The sequence below is a fragment of the Tasmannia lanceolata genome, unplaced genomic scaffold, assembly GCF_043159265.1.
Source record: "Tasmannia lanceolata isolate RefF3 unplaced genomic scaffold, GAP_Taslan_0.1 ptg000012l, whole genome shotgun sequence".
Classification (NCBI taxonomy): Eukaryota; Viridiplantae; Streptophyta; class Magnoliopsida; order Canellales; family Winteraceae; genus Tasmannia; species Tasmannia lanceolata.
Genome location: NW_027518689.1, coordinates 38,132,494 through 38,150,653, shown reverse-complemented (window position 1 = coordinate 38,150,653; position 18,160 = coordinate 38,132,494). Strand labels below are relative to the sequence as shown.

At 38.9% G+C, this 18,160-nt stretch overlaps 1 protein-coding gene and 1 non-coding gene across 3 annotated transcripts; both read left to right on the top strand.

Moving 5' to 3' along the window:
* Nucleotides 1–1,353: 1,353 nt before the first annotated feature.
* FUS6 (COP9 signalosome complex subunit 1) lies at nucleotides 1,354–17,189 on the top strand. 2 transcript variants are annotated; one of them, XR_013254487.1, is made up of 7 exons: nucleotides 1,354–2,042; nucleotides 12,214–12,534; nucleotides 14,043–14,159; nucleotides 14,255–14,340; nucleotides 16,167–16,401; nucleotides 16,539–16,788; nucleotides 16,851–17,189. XR_013254487.1 is itself a non-coding variant. In XM_077392449.1 (6 exons), exons 1-6 carry the CDS (start codon nucleotides 1,656–1,658, stop codon nucleotides 16,710–16,712), a joined length of 1,320 nt encoding a protein of 439 aa, XP_077248564.1. In that variant the 5' UTR covers nucleotides 1,354–1,655; the 3' UTR covers nucleotides 16,713–17,189. The 2 variants fall into 2 exon arrangements, 1 of the variants encoding a protein (XP_077248564.1); XM_077392449.1 differs by having other exon boundaries at nucleotides 16,539–17,189.
* Nucleotides 15,432–15,543, top strand: LOC143889038 (small nucleolar RNA snoR100). The gene has a single exon (XR_013254663.1). It is a non-coding gene; the product is annotated as a small nucleolar RNA snoR100 (small nucleolar RNA).
* Nucleotides 17,190–18,160: the final 971 nt, after the last annotated feature.

Here is an 18,160-nt window from a genome sequence, read left to right as displayed (position 1 = left end):
ACTCGCACTTCAAGCCTAATTGGAGTAGTCCCTATGTCATCAAGGAGATCCCATCAGATAAAAAGCCATCAAATTCAAGACCTTAACACCTCAAAACTCATCTCAAATAACAACTCGCACTTCAAGCCTAATTGGAGTAGTCCCTATGTCATCAAGGAGATCCCATCAGATAAAAAGCCATCAAATTCAAGACCTTAACACCAACCTTGATCAAGTTAAAAAGTTTTATGCTTAGCATGTGGGAAGAGTTCTATGCTCACGCTTTCAATCGCCTCTACGGTCAAAGTATTTTTGACATACCCATTATAACAGGCCAATGAAGTCATTCCCAATGCTAAAAATGAGGCAATCCTCCCAGCGTGTATTATTTAATCTGTCAAAAACAAAGGTATCGTAACAAAAGGAGGGCTGCTAGCAAAACGAGATTTCCTTTGGAAGATAGAGACGAAATCTAATGTTGGGATACACGTGCAAAAGACAAAGGAAGTAAGCTCATATCCCCACATATGGGGAAACAAGAACTCGTGGAAATGGCCTTACCGGTAGGCCACTTCATCCTAATGGGGGTAAAAATGACGGCCTAATCACAGGAAGCCACATGTCCAAAGATAATTAAATAATCCTACCATATCTAGAAGATTCTGGAGTAAATTCTTGCCCAACCAAAAAGTGACACTTTTCGAGGGGTATTAGGGTAATCTCATCCCTAATGCCCAACGAGCCTCAAACTATAAATAGCCTCGTAAGGCTCCAAGTATGAGTTCAATTCCCACAGTTTACTATTCAAGAGAAAAAGCTAATTTATTCATTGTTGGTTGGTCGTTGACTTAAGCATTAGAGAGCCTTCACGGGAAACAACTCCAAGTAGGTCGTCTGACCGTCTGCCCCCGTGTGTGCAGGTAGCTCTTCTCTCTTCCGAAGCCACCTCAGCGGATCACCAATTTTGGCCTCAACACACCCCTTCTTTATTTTCAGCACGGATCCCGTTTTAGAAGTGTTTTTCTAATAAAAGTAACCCTTGAACGAGTTAAGGATCAAATGTCTCTTCCAAGGAGATTCCCTCCTCAGGAAAATGGGTGATGGCCTAAATTTGGAGATTTATCCTAACCCAGTCTTATTTACAACCCCCATTCAATTCAATTACTAGAACCGGAATCAGCTGAATTAGAATAGGATGCCGATTCCAATTTCCGATTCCGATGGTGATCCAAGAAGCAAGATCGTCCGATCAAGATGGGCCAAAGGCCGGATTGGTACTCAACAGCCCTGATCACGTCCACATGGCACATGTGGTCCCAGAGTCCCAGAAAGTGTCCGTCAGCAAATAAAAGATAACAGCCTGTGTCTTTTGAGCCATTTTCACGCATTAATAATTTAATACCTGAGTTCATTTCCCATAAAAAGCAAACAGAAGTAGAGGGCGAGTGTTTGTGAGGTTATAGCGGGTCCTCTTCTAGGGTTTCGAAGGGTGAGAAGCGAATTTGCTTGCAGATAGAGCTCGCTAGGTTTTTTTTTTTGGGAAGAAGAAGCATCAAGTTTTTGTGAGGCAGGAGCGGGTACTCTGTTAGGGTTTCTAAGGGTGGAAAGCGATTTTGCCAGAGATTTACAGATAGAAGCTTCTAGGGTTTTTTTTTTTTTCGGGAAGATAAGCATTCATGGAAGGAGAAGACGAAGGTACTGGGGCGATGATCGATGCAATCTGCTCGAACGGAATCGAGGAGAAAAGAAGCAAACCGGTTAGAAGCAGCGAGCTAATGGACGTGGAGGCTTACGCCGGTCTCTATATCGGGAGGACTAAGATCAGGCGTCTTATTTTCATCGCGGATCATTGTGGGAATCAGGGAATGCAGCTCGAAGCGCTGAGAATGGCTTATGAAGAGATTAAGAAGGGGGAGAATTCTCAGCTCTTCAGAGAAGTCGTGGATAAGATCGGAGGGAGGTTGGGGCCTTCTTATATGATGGACCAATCATGGGCTGACAGTGTTGACCGGAGAGCTGAGCAGAGGAAGGAGAAGCTTGAGAATGAGCTCAATGGTTATAGGGTATTTTGCTTCATCGATCGATCATTTCGCCTTGTTTGGATAGGATTTTCGCTGTTTATGCTTTGGTTTTATTCAATTGATTCTGATTTTTCTCTACATGTATCTATCCATGAGTGTCTTCTTTCTGTAATTGCATTTACTCTAATTTTAGGGTTTGAGGTTCGAGTACTGGATCATGTGCTTGTCATTTTCATTCTCCATTCTAACTGTTTGTTATCATATTTTTCTTAGTTAATTGTTTGATATTACACAAACAAGAAGACACTAGTAGGGAAGAAAGATTCAACGGTAAAGGGGCAGTCTAAGGCTTCAAAATGGGACATTAAGACCCGAAGATTTCCCCAACTTCACTTTTTTTTTTATCTGGAAATTTCAAAAATCTGGATTCGCAACCACTTGAATTATTGTTGGTAGGTTGAGACTTATATAAGTTCTCCATAAATTTGTAAGAACCAATTTTGAAGGGAATAACTATGAAGTATTTTATTGAAAGTGGTAATGTAGTTCTGTCAATGGGATGTTCTCTAATTTGGTGAATTTGAAAATGATAGCTTAAGATTTTGTACACTACTTCCTATTCCAAACATGTGCACCGCTCCTACGATTACTCAATTGATTCCTGCACTCAAGCAATTTATTACACTCTTTGCAAATACCAACTTCTCTGGATGATCTTACTCCACAAATAACCAAGTTTCCAAGTCAAATATGCAATCCACGTGTGACTCGAACAAACTAGGAAATCAAAACTACCTTCCATCCTATGTATATACACGTATGAAAATACTAATCCAACTTATGTGTGCATCCTACCTTCATGCATGTACCGTGCACAAATAAGTAATATTCAACCTTCAGAGAGTAACCTTGTCCTCAAGGTTGAAAATTTGGAAACCTTCTGCAAAACTTGTGTCATACTTCCCATGTGGTTTTGGGCATATTGTCGGCCCAGTGACGGAGCACTTATGTGACAACACGACAATGATGTTTAACCATTGTACTCTGTGAAATATCCAATGGCTCATCCTCATTGTCGAGTGAAGGAAGGTCTCTCTGCATCATAAGCTGATGTCCTATTTGAATATGTTGTGCCAAGTTGGTATCATAGCTGAAGTAGATATGAGATTCTCTATGCCAGCAAAGCATCTACGAATTTGCAGACAAATCAGGGCCAACAAGTTGGGTTGTTGGAGATGCGAAGAATGATTGAGCAGTTCACGCCCAGGGTGCAAGCTTTGAATCATATAAATCGAGCAAAAGCCCAAATGGAGGCACAGGAAGCTGACTATGAACCTTTGGACCTGCCGAAAGGTGGATCTAAAGATTGGATGATGAAAATGGGATTGAGAACATTGTTGTTATGTCAATGTACTTATTGTAAAGGGCTAGAGAACATTGTTGTTCATGTTCTGTCTTAGAAATTCAAAGAGAGAAGCTATTTTGGTCTCCTCTACCCAAAATTGCTATGGCTTGATGAGATTATAAAATATTAGGCAATAATGAGGAGCTCCGTGCAACTAGAGAAAGGATTTAGTCTGATCCCTTATTCAGCCCACATTGGACATAGCATTGGGGAGAGTTGAGATACAAGGGATGGCAAGTGTAAGGGTGGTTATCTCTTATGGAGTCGTCTATAGAAGGATCACACATTATATGTATTAGAAATTTAGAAGGGTATCCAACTGAATGTTTTTTTTCGGATGGTGAAGAAAATTTTATTGAATGGGAGCAAGGCTTCCGTGACCATGGTGGTCAAACTACAACAAAGCAAAAAAAGAGAAGGGCAAGTGCCAAATAGCTCAACAATTTGATCAGGGAGAACCCAACTAACGCCAATCAATCAGAATATGAAACTCCAAATCTTGCAAGCCAAGCAACAATGAATAAATAAATGATGGACTGTTTCCTCTGATTGAGACATATGTCACAATGGTCAGCCATAATCCTCCATTGGTAACGAAGATGATCAACCATAAGAATCTTATTCAAGCAAGCAGTCCAATAGAAAGCAATCAACCTTTTGTAGAGCAGGCACTCTCCAAACCCTTCTACCTGGGAACATGTCAAAATTTGGGGCAAGATAATAATCGAAAGATCTCCTTGAAAACCTATTGTTCGTCTTCCTGATCCAAACCCATCTATCCTCATCCTGCCTTCTAATATAAGTGGAGTCCATTGTAGCCATGAAAGAAGCAACAATATCAATTTCCCAATTGAAGAAGGATTTGTGAAAGTGCACATTCCAATCAACTTTCCCATTCTGACAATTGAAAGAGGCTAGAGGGGCCCCCACTGATATTTGTTATGATCAGGTAACGAAGAGGCCAACCCTCTCTCTTTCTCGCTCCCTTTTTATAGCTATTTCTCTCTCTGAGAGGAAGTGTTTTGAAACAGGAGAGGGAAGAGGAGAGAATAGCGGGCACTCGGGCAGCATATGACCTGCCCGAGAATGGGACGGAAAGGAAAGGGTGGACAGGGGAGGGTAGAATGAGACCAACGGGTAGCAGAGTGCCAGAGTCCAAGGGGCATGTGAGAGTATTTGTCAGTATACACGTGGATAGATCTTATTGGTGAATTTTATTTCACCTACTTCAATTTCGAGGGCTTGTAAGAAAACATGAGGGTAGAGAATGGGGACCTTGACCCGTCAACATCAATAGGGGCATAATGGTGGCCCCACCCTATGTCTAGGTTTGGCCGTTTGGGTAGAGATGGTGGGCCCCACCCCATCAAAGGTTGAGGTATAAAATGGTAGGCCCCTCTATCCATCATTAATAACAGGTGCAAAATGGTGGGCCCACTAAATCAGAACATGATGGGTAAAACGGTGGGCCCCACCCACACTAGGCATGGTTATAAAATGTTAGCCCCGCCCCATCATAGTATGATGGATAAAATAGTGGGGCCCACCATATGCATGGTTTGGGTAGAGATTGTGGCCCACTAGATTGGGTGCTCCATGAGAACCCATCATACATGAGGGATGTTCTAGAAGCTCCATCAGTTAGATGATCAATGGCTTGGATTTTCCGAACAGAAAAAGGAGTCCCTAATCAATGTTTAGTGAAGTATCTAATCGATCATCAATCCATGATCCATGATCTGATGTAGGGTGGAGATTGTTGGAAGATGATTCTCTTTTCCTATTCAGCTGAAGAGCGAACATATTCTTAATTATTGATGGAGAATTAATTCGAAAGGAGAAAAAAAAGTTGTAAGAGCATTGTAACTGGCTTTAAGTTGCAAGAATAATGAGATACGGAATAAATGCTTCTTTTGAGGGAAATATCTGGAACTGAATGGTCTACCGTTTCAAATCTTGTCACTTTCTAGACTATCGTTTTTCATCAATAGAAAAACGAATAACATGGGAGATGGCGTACATAGAGGGCTGCTCAGGCTGCGCGATACCTCAGAAACCTTTTCCTGTTTTATTAAATACAATAACATGTACAGATAATAAGTTAATAACTAATAAGTAACATAAATCCATAGAGAAGAGGAAGTGAGAGCAGGTAAAAAGGATCGTCCATCTAAGATTGTTGTTACAACTTACACCTTGATGACGATCACGCACCTTGCTTTTCGCTTTTTATGGTTTCTCGTTTCCCTTTCCCTTTCTAAATTACAATAAAAATTAAGGCAGAGAGAGAGAGAGAGAGTAGTAGTATAAGATGAGTAGGGGTAGTCTTTCTCTCTCTATCTTTCAGTTGGGAGGTGTTGTCAGCGCTCCATATGCAAAATTCATGTGAGGGTTATGATGGAAGAGAGGAAATCTGAGAAACCCATGTGTTATTTTGAGTGAAAAATCTGAGAAAAGGGAGAAAGAGGAAAAGGGAAGAGACCCATGTGTGATTTTGAGTGAAAAAATTGAAAGGGGAAGAAACCCATGTGGGATTTTGAGTGAAAAATCTGAGACGAGGGAGAAAGAGTGGGTGGAGGGGTAGAAGCCCATTTGTGATTTTGAGGGGAAATTTTGAGAGAAGGGAGGAGGGGGGAGAATACTTAGGTGGGATATTGAGAGGAAATTTTGAAAGAAGGGAGAAAGGGGGGGATGAAGATGAGGAGGTTAGGTTTCTCATCTTCATCCCCCCCTTTCTCCCTTCTTTCAAAATTTCCCCCCAAAATCCCACATAAGTATTTCCCCCCTCCTCCCTTCTCTCAAAATTTCCCCCCAAAATCACAAATAAGTTTCTACCCCTCCACCCACTCTTTCTCCCTCGTCTCAGATTTGTCACTCAAAATCCCACATGGATTTCTTCCCCTCTCAATTTTTTCACTCAAAATCACACATGGGTCTCTTCCCTTTTCCTCTCTTTCTCCCTTTTCTCAGATTTTTCACTCAAAATAACACATGGGTTTCTCATATTTCTTCTCTTCCATCATAACCCTCACATGAATTTTGCATATGGAGCGCCGACAACACCTCCCAACTGAAAGATAGAGAGAGAAAGACTACCCCTACTCACATCTTATACTACTCTCTCTCTCTGCCTTAATTTTTACTGTAATTTAGAAAGGGAAAGGGAAACGAGAAACCAAAATAAGCGAAAAGCAAGAAGGTGCGTGATCGTCATCAAGGTGTAAGTTGTAACGACAATCTTAGGTGGAAAGAGATTAATCAACAAACCAATATGTTGTTATTGGACGATCCTTTTTACCTACTCTCACTTCCTCTTCTCTATGGCTTTATGTTACTTATTAGTTATTAACTTATTATCTGCACATGATATTGTATTTAATAAAACAGGAAAAGGTTTCTGAGGTATCGCGCAGCCTGAGCAGCCCTCTATATACGCCTTCTCCCATGTTGTTTGAGTCATCCAATCCATTCATTCACTTTCTAGGAAGGAGAAGCTCGAGAATGAGCTCAATGTTATAGGGTATGTTGCTTCATCGATCGATCATTTGGCCTTGTTTGGATAAGGTTTTCGCTGTTTATGATTTGGTTTTATTCAATCGATTCTGATTTTCTATATTACGTATCTATCCATACATGTCTTCTTTATGCAATTGCTTTTACTCTAATTTTATGAGTTTTAGGGTCGGGCACTGGGTCATCTGCTTGTCATCTTTATTCTCCATTTCAACTGTTTTTTTGTTATAATTTTTTTTTTGGTTAATTGTTTGATATTATGCAAACAAGAAGATGCTATCAGGGAAGACATATTCGATGGTGAAGGGGCAGTCCAAGGCTTCAAAATGGGACATTAAGATCCAAAGATTTCCTCAGCTTCATTGTTTTTTTCCCTAGAAATTTTAAAAATATGGATTCTCAACCGCCTGAATTATTGTTGTTGGGTTGAAACTTTTAAGGAAGTTCTCCATAAATTTGTAAAAAGAAGGGATTAACTATGGAATGTTTTATTGAAATTCGAAAGCAGTAATGTAGTCCTTCTGAAGGGATGTTCTCCAATTTGGTGATGTTGAAAATGATAGCTTAATATTTTGTACACTACTCCCCCTTCCAAACATGTACACAACTCCTACTATTATTCAATTTGCTTCCTACATTCAAGCAATTTACTGCACTCATAGCATATCCCAACTCCTCTTGATGATCTTATTCAATCAAATAACTAAGTTTCCAAGTCAAATATGCAACCCATATGTGACTCGAACAAACTTATAAATCAAAACAATCGTCCATTATATGTGTAGAAATGCATGGACTTTTCAATCCAACTTATGTGTGCATTTGGTGTAGGACGACTTGGGGGAAAATTAATGAACATAAATTGTATGCTTGGAATGAAAGAGAAATAGTGATTTGAAGAAGAAAACTAGAACTTCTAAAATAGCAAAGATAGGAGTTATGACATCACCCTCCTAACTAACCTAAAGCATAGTATCAATGGCTAGAACATGAGCGTTACACTTATGTCTAAGAATAATAGAAGTCATATACACCAAAAGTAAAAGCTTCTAATTTCTTTTTTTCATTCCATCATCCTTCCAAAGTGTAGAAGGTTTTCTCTTTATAGATGGGTGGTTCTGGTAGTTACATAACTACTTGGGACTCTCTTTAAAAGAGAGAATGACACATACCAATGAGTTGTTTTGGTAAGACATCACATAACTGCTTGACTAACTATTTGGGACTCTCTTTGTAAGAGAGAATACCACATAGGAAAGTGTGGTTTTTGTATGACATACTTACTTGGGTAACTACTTGGGTCTCTCTTTATAATGGTCGTTTTTGTATGATATACTTACTTGGGTAACAACATGTAACCTTGTAATTACATGTTGTAATAGGGTAAGAGTGTCATGTGTCAATCTCTCTTTTAAAGAGAGTCCCAAGTGGTTACTCAAGTAGGTGTCTACAAAAATCACCCTTTCATATGTGTCATTCTCTTTTATAAAGAGATTCCTAAGTAGTTATCCAAGTAATTATGTCATATTAAAACCACTCATTGCCGTGTGTCCTTCTATCATTTAAATAGAGTCAAGTAGTTATGTAACTACTAGAACCGCCCATCTTTAAAAGAGAAAGCCTTTTTATATTTTGGAAGAATGATGGGATGAAAAAAAAAATCAGAAGTTTTTGCTTTTGGAGGATGCGACTTCCATTATTCTTAGACATGGGCGTGGTGCTCATGTTCTAGTCATTGATGCAATGCCTTTGGTTAGATAGTGGTGTGATGCCCTAACTCCTATCTTTTCTTTTTAACAAGTTCTAATTTTCTTCTTCGAATCACTATTTCTCTTTTATTTCAAGCATATATTTTTTGTTCATTAATTTTCCCCTAAGCCATCCTATACATTAACATCCTACCTTCATGTATGTACCATGAAAAATATAAGTAATATTCAACCCTTCTTGGAGAGTAACCTTGTCGTCAAGGTTGAAAATTTGGAAACCTTCTGCTGAGCTTGTTGTACTTCCCATTTGGTTTTTTGGTGTCTTGTTGTCCTAGTGACGGAGCACTTCTATGACAACCTGGAAATGACATTTAACCATCTTACTTTGTGAAATAGCCAATGGCCCATCCTCATTTTTTCTTTTTTGATGACGTAGGGTGTCCCCACCCCACTTTATAGAGTGGGACTAATTCCCTCCTGATGCGCGCAATCACCTGTAAACCACGCTCATCAGGCAAGCCCATGGGGATTCGAACTCTCGTCTCTGGGGAGCATACCCAAGACTTTAAGCCAAAGAGCCACACCTGTACGGGTTAAGAGAGGCAGCCTTCAAAACCATGGAGAGTAACCACGAGAAAGGCAGAACTCAAGCGACCCTGGCCCATCCTCATTGTTGAGTGAAGGAAGGTTGGTCTCTCTGCATGATAAGCGGATGTCCTATTTGCTTTTGTTGTGCCAAGTTGGTATCATAACTGAAGTAGATATGAGATTTTCTACTGCAGCAAAGCGTCTACGAGTTCAAAGACAAATCAAGGCCCAACATGCTGAGATGTTGGAGATGTGAGGAATGATTGAGCAGTTCACACCCATGGTGCAAACTGTGAGGCATACAAAACAAGTGAAATCCCAAATTTAGTTACAGGAAGCTGTAACCTTTTGCCCTGCCAAAGGGTGGATCTAAAGATGACAAGGGTAATACTAAAGATGGAAATGGGGTTGAGAACATTGTTGTTATGTCTATGTACTTATTGTAAAGGTCTATCTCAAAAATTCAAAGAGGGAAGCTATTTTAGTTTCTTCTACCCATAATGTCATGTTAGAATCTTACCTTCTCATCGTTAGTCACTCTGAATCGAGCATTATCTTGAAACATGCTTACCAAACACATGCCGAATTGGAATCCCTGAAATCTGTACTTTTTCATAGAATGCCATCCCGTAAATCTAGATACATATTTCTCAACATTGAAACTGTGCCAAAGTTGGTCCCTTTTGCCCTGAACCTCCATATTCATTTGCCAAGAAGAACAGTATTCATCACCCTTGATTCCAAGACCACCTTCCTCTTTGGATAGAACGAGCACCTTCCTCTTTGGATTAGCATACCTCGTCCCTACAACGAGATGATATTTATTGCAACTCTCATTATCATTCCAAAGAAAGTTTCTGTGTAGTCGTTCAATCTTATCACTCACATTGCACAGGCATTGAAACAAAGACGAGAGAGAGAGAGAGAGAGAGAGAGAGAGAGAGAGAGAGAGAGAGAGAGAGAGAGAGCTTTCACAAGCGTGATCTTCCTTCATGTACCTTGGTGTTCCTAACTGTTCGCTTATTTTTTATCGATTCTCGATATAGTAATACATACAATAACAATTGTAGAAACTCCATACAGCTGTTGTGATTGTACCGGAAGAAATGAAACAAAAGATATGGTAAAACTAGGACAATTATTGTAAGTGGTCTACTGGAGTTCGTCTTTATCTTTAAGTTTTTCCTTTCACTCGGGTCTCTTCCGTTTCATTTAGTTTGTAACTATCATTGAATGCTGGGCGATTCGTTGAGAACCCATATGGAGTCTTACCATGAACAAATTGTATTCATTTGGCAAATATGAGTTCGATCAAGATTTGTTTCTCTGGAGTATCCAAAGCAAGTTCCAACTTTGGACAAACATATCTAACAACTGAGCCCTCCTTGGAGTCTTTGTTTGGACTCCGTGACCTACTTCTGGATGCCCAACTTTGGAAGAGGGTCAACTGTAAATAGATGTTAAATTCTAATTCAGCAATCTTGCGATCCATGTGGGTCATGCTTTTTCCTCTTCGTTTGTCAGATTTTCATATCATTTGGCCCATAACTCCACTGTTGCAACTTCCTTTTCTAGTCCCACAAATGATAGGCAAACACCTTACCTACCTGAGGAATGTGTCTCCCGACCAGTTCATTAATCTTATCAAGTCCATTTCTTGTTTACCTCAGTTCCATCTGTCGTGGTCCAGGATAAAGGAACGTCATCTTCCTGTTGCTCCATGGCTACCAATGTCATCTCATCATTGTGTCCTGAATTGTTATTGAGGTGATCATATATAACATATTAACAATAGTAGATCCAGGGATTCTAACAATTGAGCAATCCAGGGTGCCATTAGGCCCATTACATCATTCACTAGGATAACTGTTGTGGCATGTGAATTGTTCCAACGAAATAAAGGTGTGATGGTGACACATCCTTGGACCTCGTTATCACTATCAATTCCTGAAAGCATATTGATGGACATAACAATTGAGTATTTGATTGAAAACTATAATGTGCTCCTTTTGAGGGACACCCTCCTCCAATTTGGTGAATTAAAAAAAATGATAAGCTTAAGATTTTGACACCAATACCTTCCAAATTTTTACATCACACTCCTATTATCACTCAACTGCTTTCTTCATTCGAGCAATTTGTTACTCTCTAGACTCCATCATAACTAATTCAACTCCCGACTCCTTTTTGGGATCTTATTCAAACAAACAACCAAGTGTACATCAATAATACCATAATAACTCATCCATGAAGTAGCATGAGACTCCTTTTAACAGTGACTGCCCACTTCCCTTCACTCCTCAGTAAGGAATAACCTGACATACTTCTTTTTTTTTTTTGAATGGCAATAACCTGACATACTACTCAGAGTATTAACATTCTTAAAATATCCAATGGTCTCCCACCCCTAGTTTTGTGAGCAGTTGTTCATTCTTCCTATAGCTATTGCATTATGGAAAAGGTCTAGATCTCATTGCCTTCTGTGAGCCAGTTTGCTTGGGACCCTTTCCTTTGGATAGTTTTATCCCATTGGAGTATCATCAGCCATTCATGTGAGAACCTACTTTCTTAGTATAAGCACGGTTGCAACTAAAGTCAACCATGGACAAGCCTATAACAATTAGATTTATCAATCTGAATTAGATATTAGAAAATATTTTGGATGTTAGATCCAATTTGTTTATTTTGTATGCGTATCCCTTGATTGACGGTGGTTCCTTGCCTTGCATTCTTTCTCTTATACAGGTAAAGAAAAAGTGCTATTTTCCTTAATTATAGTTGGAATACGCTGTTCTTGCTTTTCTATTCTTTAATGCTTATAGAGGCGAATCTAACATGGGTCCTTCTTTGGGCAAATTAGTACTTGCATTTCCATGGGACTTGGTTTGCTATATCTTCACAAATCACGTCATGAGGATAAAAATATAACTAGATTTCTTTTGTCGTAATTTTAATTTTAATTTTGCCTTGACCTAATATTCTTAATTTTCATTTGCAGACAAATTTGATCAAGGAAAGTATCAGAATGGGATATAATGATTTTGGAGAATTTTACTATGCCCATGGCTCACTTGGGGATGCTCTTAAGAATTATACCCGTACTCGTGACTATTGCACCACATCAAAACACTTAATTCAGATGTGTTTGAATGTAATTTTGGTCAGTATTGAGATGGGCCAATTTATTCATGTCACAAACTATGTTAGCAAAGCTGAGCAAACACCAGAGGTGTTGGACTCAATCACAGTTGCAAAGTTACGGTGCGCTGCAGGGTTGGCTCTATTGGAATCTAAAAAATATAAACTTGCTGCCCGCAAGGTTTGTTTGGTATCTATTATTGTCTTTTAATATTTAGTTATTGGGCTTTTTTCATCATTAAAAAGATTTAGTTATATATAGGGGAGATGAGCTTTATCCAGATGTAATGACTAGTGATATTGTTCCTACCATTGTTTCTGGAAACTCCTCGGGGAGGTGGGAGACATGTTTTTTGAACCTCGGATCTCGAGGCCGGAGAACAAGTCATTGACCATTGAGCTAGAGGCTTAATCCTCAGTCCCCAGAAACGTGTTTTGGAAATGTTTCCGGAACACGAAAAAAGAAATTGAGGAAGCATGTGTGAAACACATGAAAAACATATGTAAAACACATGGAAAATGTATGTGATATGTGTGGAAAACGTGCGAACATACGAGAAACGTTTTGCAGAACTCACACCAAAAAATATGTGGAATACATGCTAATAAGCAAAACAATAGTATATAGTAATAAAGGTAGAAATAAGTAAAAAATACGTTCAAATATAAAATATCTAATGACCATACATTAATCATCTATGTGTGCCTCTAATTTAAAAAAATAAATAATATATATATATATATATATATGAAAAAGCTAGGTGCATTCCTCTCACATATTTTTCTCGTGTTTCCCTTGCATTTCATGTGTTTCCCTTATCGTTTTTGAAGCGTTCCTCTTATGATTTTCTATTGCTTCCCCGTTTCTTGTTTCCACACTATTTTTTTCCTCACATTTATTGCTTCCGTTCAACGTTTTGCTTCACGAATTCATTTTCCAACTTGGTAACTATTTGTTCCTCCTATCTAATCAGTGCTAACTGCTAAGAATACAAAATGTTGATATAGAAGCCAAGGGCGCTCTGCCTTGGGGTGATTTCTCTTTTTATATCCTCCTGAATTTTTATTATTAGATTTGTAATAGTTTGAAAAGCAACAAGGATATTTTCATTCTAAAGAAATATATTCTCCTGCTAGCTAGTTTTGATTAGCTTGTGATTAGTTTTTCTCCATGGTTGTGGGCAATGAAGATGGTCTATAAGGAATTCTCGATTACTGAAGGATTCCATTTGTTTTCCCGGTCACCAATGCTAGTATGATGCTATTTTTCCAATCCGAGTCAATGGGCAGGTCCCTCTTTGGCATTACGACTCTAGAATGCAGATCTAGGTCGGTCATGAATTTTCACGGATGATTTACTGCTGTGAGGAGCTCCCTTTTTTTTAAATGGATTGTGATGAGGTCCTTAAGCAATTTGAAGCCTTACTGAAGATAGTTTGCATTATGAGAGGCGCGTTCCTGAATTTGTGTCCTGGATGGGACTTCATTGCAGATTTTAAGATGGGATGATTTCTAAGTTCTTGAAAATTTCTGCCTACATTTTATTTCTCCAGGTGCATTTGCAGTTCTTGGAAACGGTGCCAGAACTAGAGAATAACTATTCAGAAGTGATAGCAATTTTAAGATGGAACGATTTCTAAGTGCTTGAAATTTTTTCCCGATATTTTATTTCTCCTGGTGCATTTGCAGTTCTTGGAAACGGTGCCAGAACTAGGGAATAACTATTCAGAAGTGATAGCACCACAAGATGTTGCAACATATGGTGGACTTTGTGCACTTGCTAGTTTTGACAGGACAGAGCTGAAGGCATGCATCCATTACTTGTTTACTTCTTTTTTTACATCTGAAAAATTATATTCAACTTTTAGGTGATGCCCTGACTATTTGTTCCTGTTTGACAGAACAAAGTTATAGACAATATCAACTTCCGGAATTTCTTGGAGTTAGTTCCTGAAGTAAGGGAGCTTATTCATGACTTCTATGCAAGGTAAAGCAATTGGAAATCCAACATTGTGCTTTGTTTGGATATCCTTAGCCTGCATGATCTAGTGTAAATCACTATAAATCTGTCATTATTTTGTTCGCTATGAATGTGTTACGTGGATCCATGTTTTAGGAAATGGCTCTACTTACCTTGAAATGAGACCTAAAGCCCAGTAGCATTTGCGATGAGTATTATAGTTGAATCATGTTATATTTCTGTCAATTATTCTGTATACTATTCCCTCCATGATATATAAAACCGTGGCTCTCAGCAAACACTTTGTCAATTGGCATTGGAATAAGATCTGTTTTCTAAAGGGTGGTGATTGGGACTTAGATGCCCTAGACACTGGTATATTCTAGATACACAGATTGATAGGCAGTATCCTCTGGCAAATTGCGAAGAATAGACTTGAGCTAATTGATGATGAGATTTGGACAAGAAGTTATTGCGGACTATTCAAAGTGTGACGTAGAGATCTCAGGCTTGAGAGATTTCTTTCTAGTGACAGTGATTTGTCATCCTTGGGGACCTTCATTGATGATGGATTTCCAGGTTCGTTGGCAATGGCTGCTAATAAGTGGCAAGATAAAATGTTCTGGATTTTAATCTTTTTTTTATGAGCATTTAGGTAATATAGAATTAGGAACAAAATTTTCCAGATCATGGATTTACTTTCTCTGATCTAAGTAGTATGCGATTCAAGTGTCAGAGAAAAAATATATAAATATTGTTTTCTCGAGTTTCGTTGGGATCTTTGTGTTTATGTACTTGATAGCAAGAGGGACTTGTTCTCTTTGCTTTTGCTGCTCCACTCAGTGCTGTTGAAAGATGCAAATCTTTGCCATATGCTGTCAAGTGTGTCTTATGATTCCTGTATCTGTATTCTCCCTAACACCATCTGTTCATAGTCTTTGCCTTTTCTTGTTAGTGTCTGTTGCATCGTCCTCGAGGGTTTGGGAGTCTCTCATTTTTCTCGTCTCTTTGCTTGCTTTTTCCCCCTATTTTTCCCGCTCTCCTCATCTACCATATTTCTACTTATGCTGTCCTTGTGTTTTTGGTCTGTGTACAATAAGCTGATGCTCTGGATTTCAAAATGAATGAAGCATGGTAGGGTTCACAGATTGATCCCTGAATGGGTCCTCGTATCTGCTCGCTTTGATGCCTTCGGGCCTTTATTTTGCTGGCCTGGATTAGCCCACATCCATATTTTTGTTGCAACTTGCTAGTCTGTTTCAAATTACAGTGATTTTACGAGTTCGCAAAGCCATCATGTCACAAATTGATTCTGAGTCGTTTGGGTCCACCTTCCCTTTTCAGAGATCCAGCCTCCTTGGCTGGCTGGTTTCTAGCACATGTTCTTCATGTGCTTGATTTTGCTTCTTTAATGATTTTTTCCAGGTAGTAGAAACAACAAAATTAGAAAGGGAAAGAAAAAAAGACAAACATTTTTTTTAAAGATGTCAATATTCAATTAAAGATGGAATCCTGAGGCACATAGTGGAGCAAGGTGTCCCAAAAAAAATGCAGATAGAACCTTCCCATCAAAACAATGATAAAACTACTCGTATTATTTTCTCAGTCTCCATCATCCCTTGGAAAGAAAAAACACAAGAACCAGAACCTGCCAATAGGAGCAGGCAGAAGCACCCAAAAGAACCTGAAAAACTTTTGCAATGTAGCAACGACAGTGTTGGTTACCATGTAAAGAAATCTGGGCTATAAGGAATTCTGGGGGTTTTTGTGTACTTTGATTTACACCTTCAGTCAGCTAATCTGCTAGATAGTCTGAAATATCCGTATCTGACCGCAACATTATTTAATTGCAGCCGTTATGCCTCCTGCCTCGAGTATCTTGAGAATCTCAAAGCGAACTTGTTGCTTGATATCCATTTATACGACCACGTCGAAACACTTTACAGTGATATTCGTCACAAAGCCATCATCCAATATACACACCCATTCATTTCTGTTGATCTCCACACAATGGCCAGTGCCTTCAAAACTAGTGTTGCCGGGTTGGAGAAAGAACTTGAAGCTTTGATTACCGACGACCAAATTCAGGTATAGTACATACTTTCTCCATTTGCTTACGCCATTCAAATGCTGAAGCTTAATTTGATGTGGAAATAAAAGGTGATTTTCATTGGCAGAACCTTGATTTTCTTTTCATCTAATTTATTCCATGGTGCAATTCACAGGCTCGCATTGACTCGCATAATAAAATTCTTTATGCCCGACATGCGGATCAAAGGAATGCTACATTCCAACGCACCCTACAAACCGGTGTTGAGTTTGATCGTGATGTACGTGCAATGCTGTTGCGAGCCAGTCTCATCAAGCATGAATACAACCTTAAAGCAAGGAAAATGTGAATAGTATATAGCAGAATTTGGAGAAATTTGGATCAAGGAATTTGTTAGTTTGGTTTCACATGGCCCTCTAGTGCAGGTATGTGAATAGTTTATCTTTTGAATCATCTTTTCATTTCTTATCCATGAGAAATTATGCAGATCAGATGCCATGAAGAACTAGGAAATTGAAGAACTAGGATGCCAATAAAAAAAATGAAGAACTAGGAAATTGCTTACATGTTTCTCAGCACATTACTCCAAGGATAGACCAAGGACTTGGTATTTTGATGCGTTTTGCTTGTAATATGTGAGCTAACATCTGTACGTCGAACCCGCGTAGTTGCGTTAGGTGAGAAAACCTAGAGTCAACTGGTTTTAATGTGGGATAAAGCAACAGATATTGTGTTACTTTTTTTATTTTAGATTTTGTTAGCATGCATAGAATATTTGCATATATTTAAATTGCCTTATAAATAGACATTTATTAGGCTTTGAATAGGGTAACCATTTTTATTTTTATTTTCATAAATGTAAGTTGCCCGCACGGGTTCCTATATAAATTCTGGGTTAAAAAAAGAATGACCTTAAGGCGACCCATATTTTCCTAATAAAAAATAAAAAAAGCATTTATAAAAAAAATAATAACTCAAGCTTTTCTTTACACTTTGGTTTTCTGTAATTTACATACTTAAATAAAAGGTAATATTTTGGTGGGCATAGTTGTAACATTATCGGAATCTATATGTCCATTGAATGAATGATTTCATTTCTGTGGGTATGAGAATAAAAACAAGTCCACTTTGTCTCAATTTCTGTTGACATTTGGAACCATGATTGTCCATTTCGCATGAGACCAAAGACCGTTTGGGTTGCCTCATAATCTACAAGATCAATGGTCTCGATTTAATAAGTTGGCCAACAAGATAGCCAGTACCCGGTGTGTTGCTCGATTAGGGCAGCCACTACCAAATTTTACATTGATCCAATGATATTTACTTTGTATGAACTATAGCCTATTGAATACTCGGGTGCAACTCGGGGTGTTTTTTGGGAATTCGAGTTGAGCTTTTACCTAAATCTGGTTAGGTTGATTCCAATTCATTTTATAGCAAAAGCTCAACCCAACCCTACCCAAGTTGCACCCGTATCCGGGATGCGACTCGGGCCGATTTTCAGGAATTTGGATTGAGCTTTTACCATAAAATCACGGGTTGTGCAACCCTAGGAGTGGATTTCTCCATTAACAGGGAGTTAGAATACCACTATTCTAGTTGGAGGGGCCCTTACCAGTCAGGGGTTCAACAACTATCTGATAGAGGAGTGTACTTGTAGGGTCTCACGGCCCGTATCTTGATAGAGTTGGAACTCAGCCATTTAAGTTGCTAGCGGACTTGTCCTTTTTGGTGGATCTTGAAGACGGTTGGGAGGGCCAATTGTTGGTTTTATAGTTGTCCTTTTCTGTTTTCTTC

Excerpts from the sequence above, each read along its gene's own strand:
- FUS6 (XM_077392449.1), top strand. The coding sequence starts at position 1,656 with ATGGAAGGAGAAGACGAAGGTACTGGGGCGATGATCGATGCAATCTGC. Across the intron at positions 2,043-12,213 it reads ATGAGCTCAATGGTTATAGG|ACAAATTTGATCAAGGAAAG; the intron begins GTATTTTGCTTC and ends TTTCATTTGCAG. Across the intron at positions 14,341-16,166 it reads ATTCATGACTTCTATGCAAG|CCGTTATGCCTCCTGCCTCG; the intron begins GTAAAGCAATTG and ends ATTTAATTGCAG.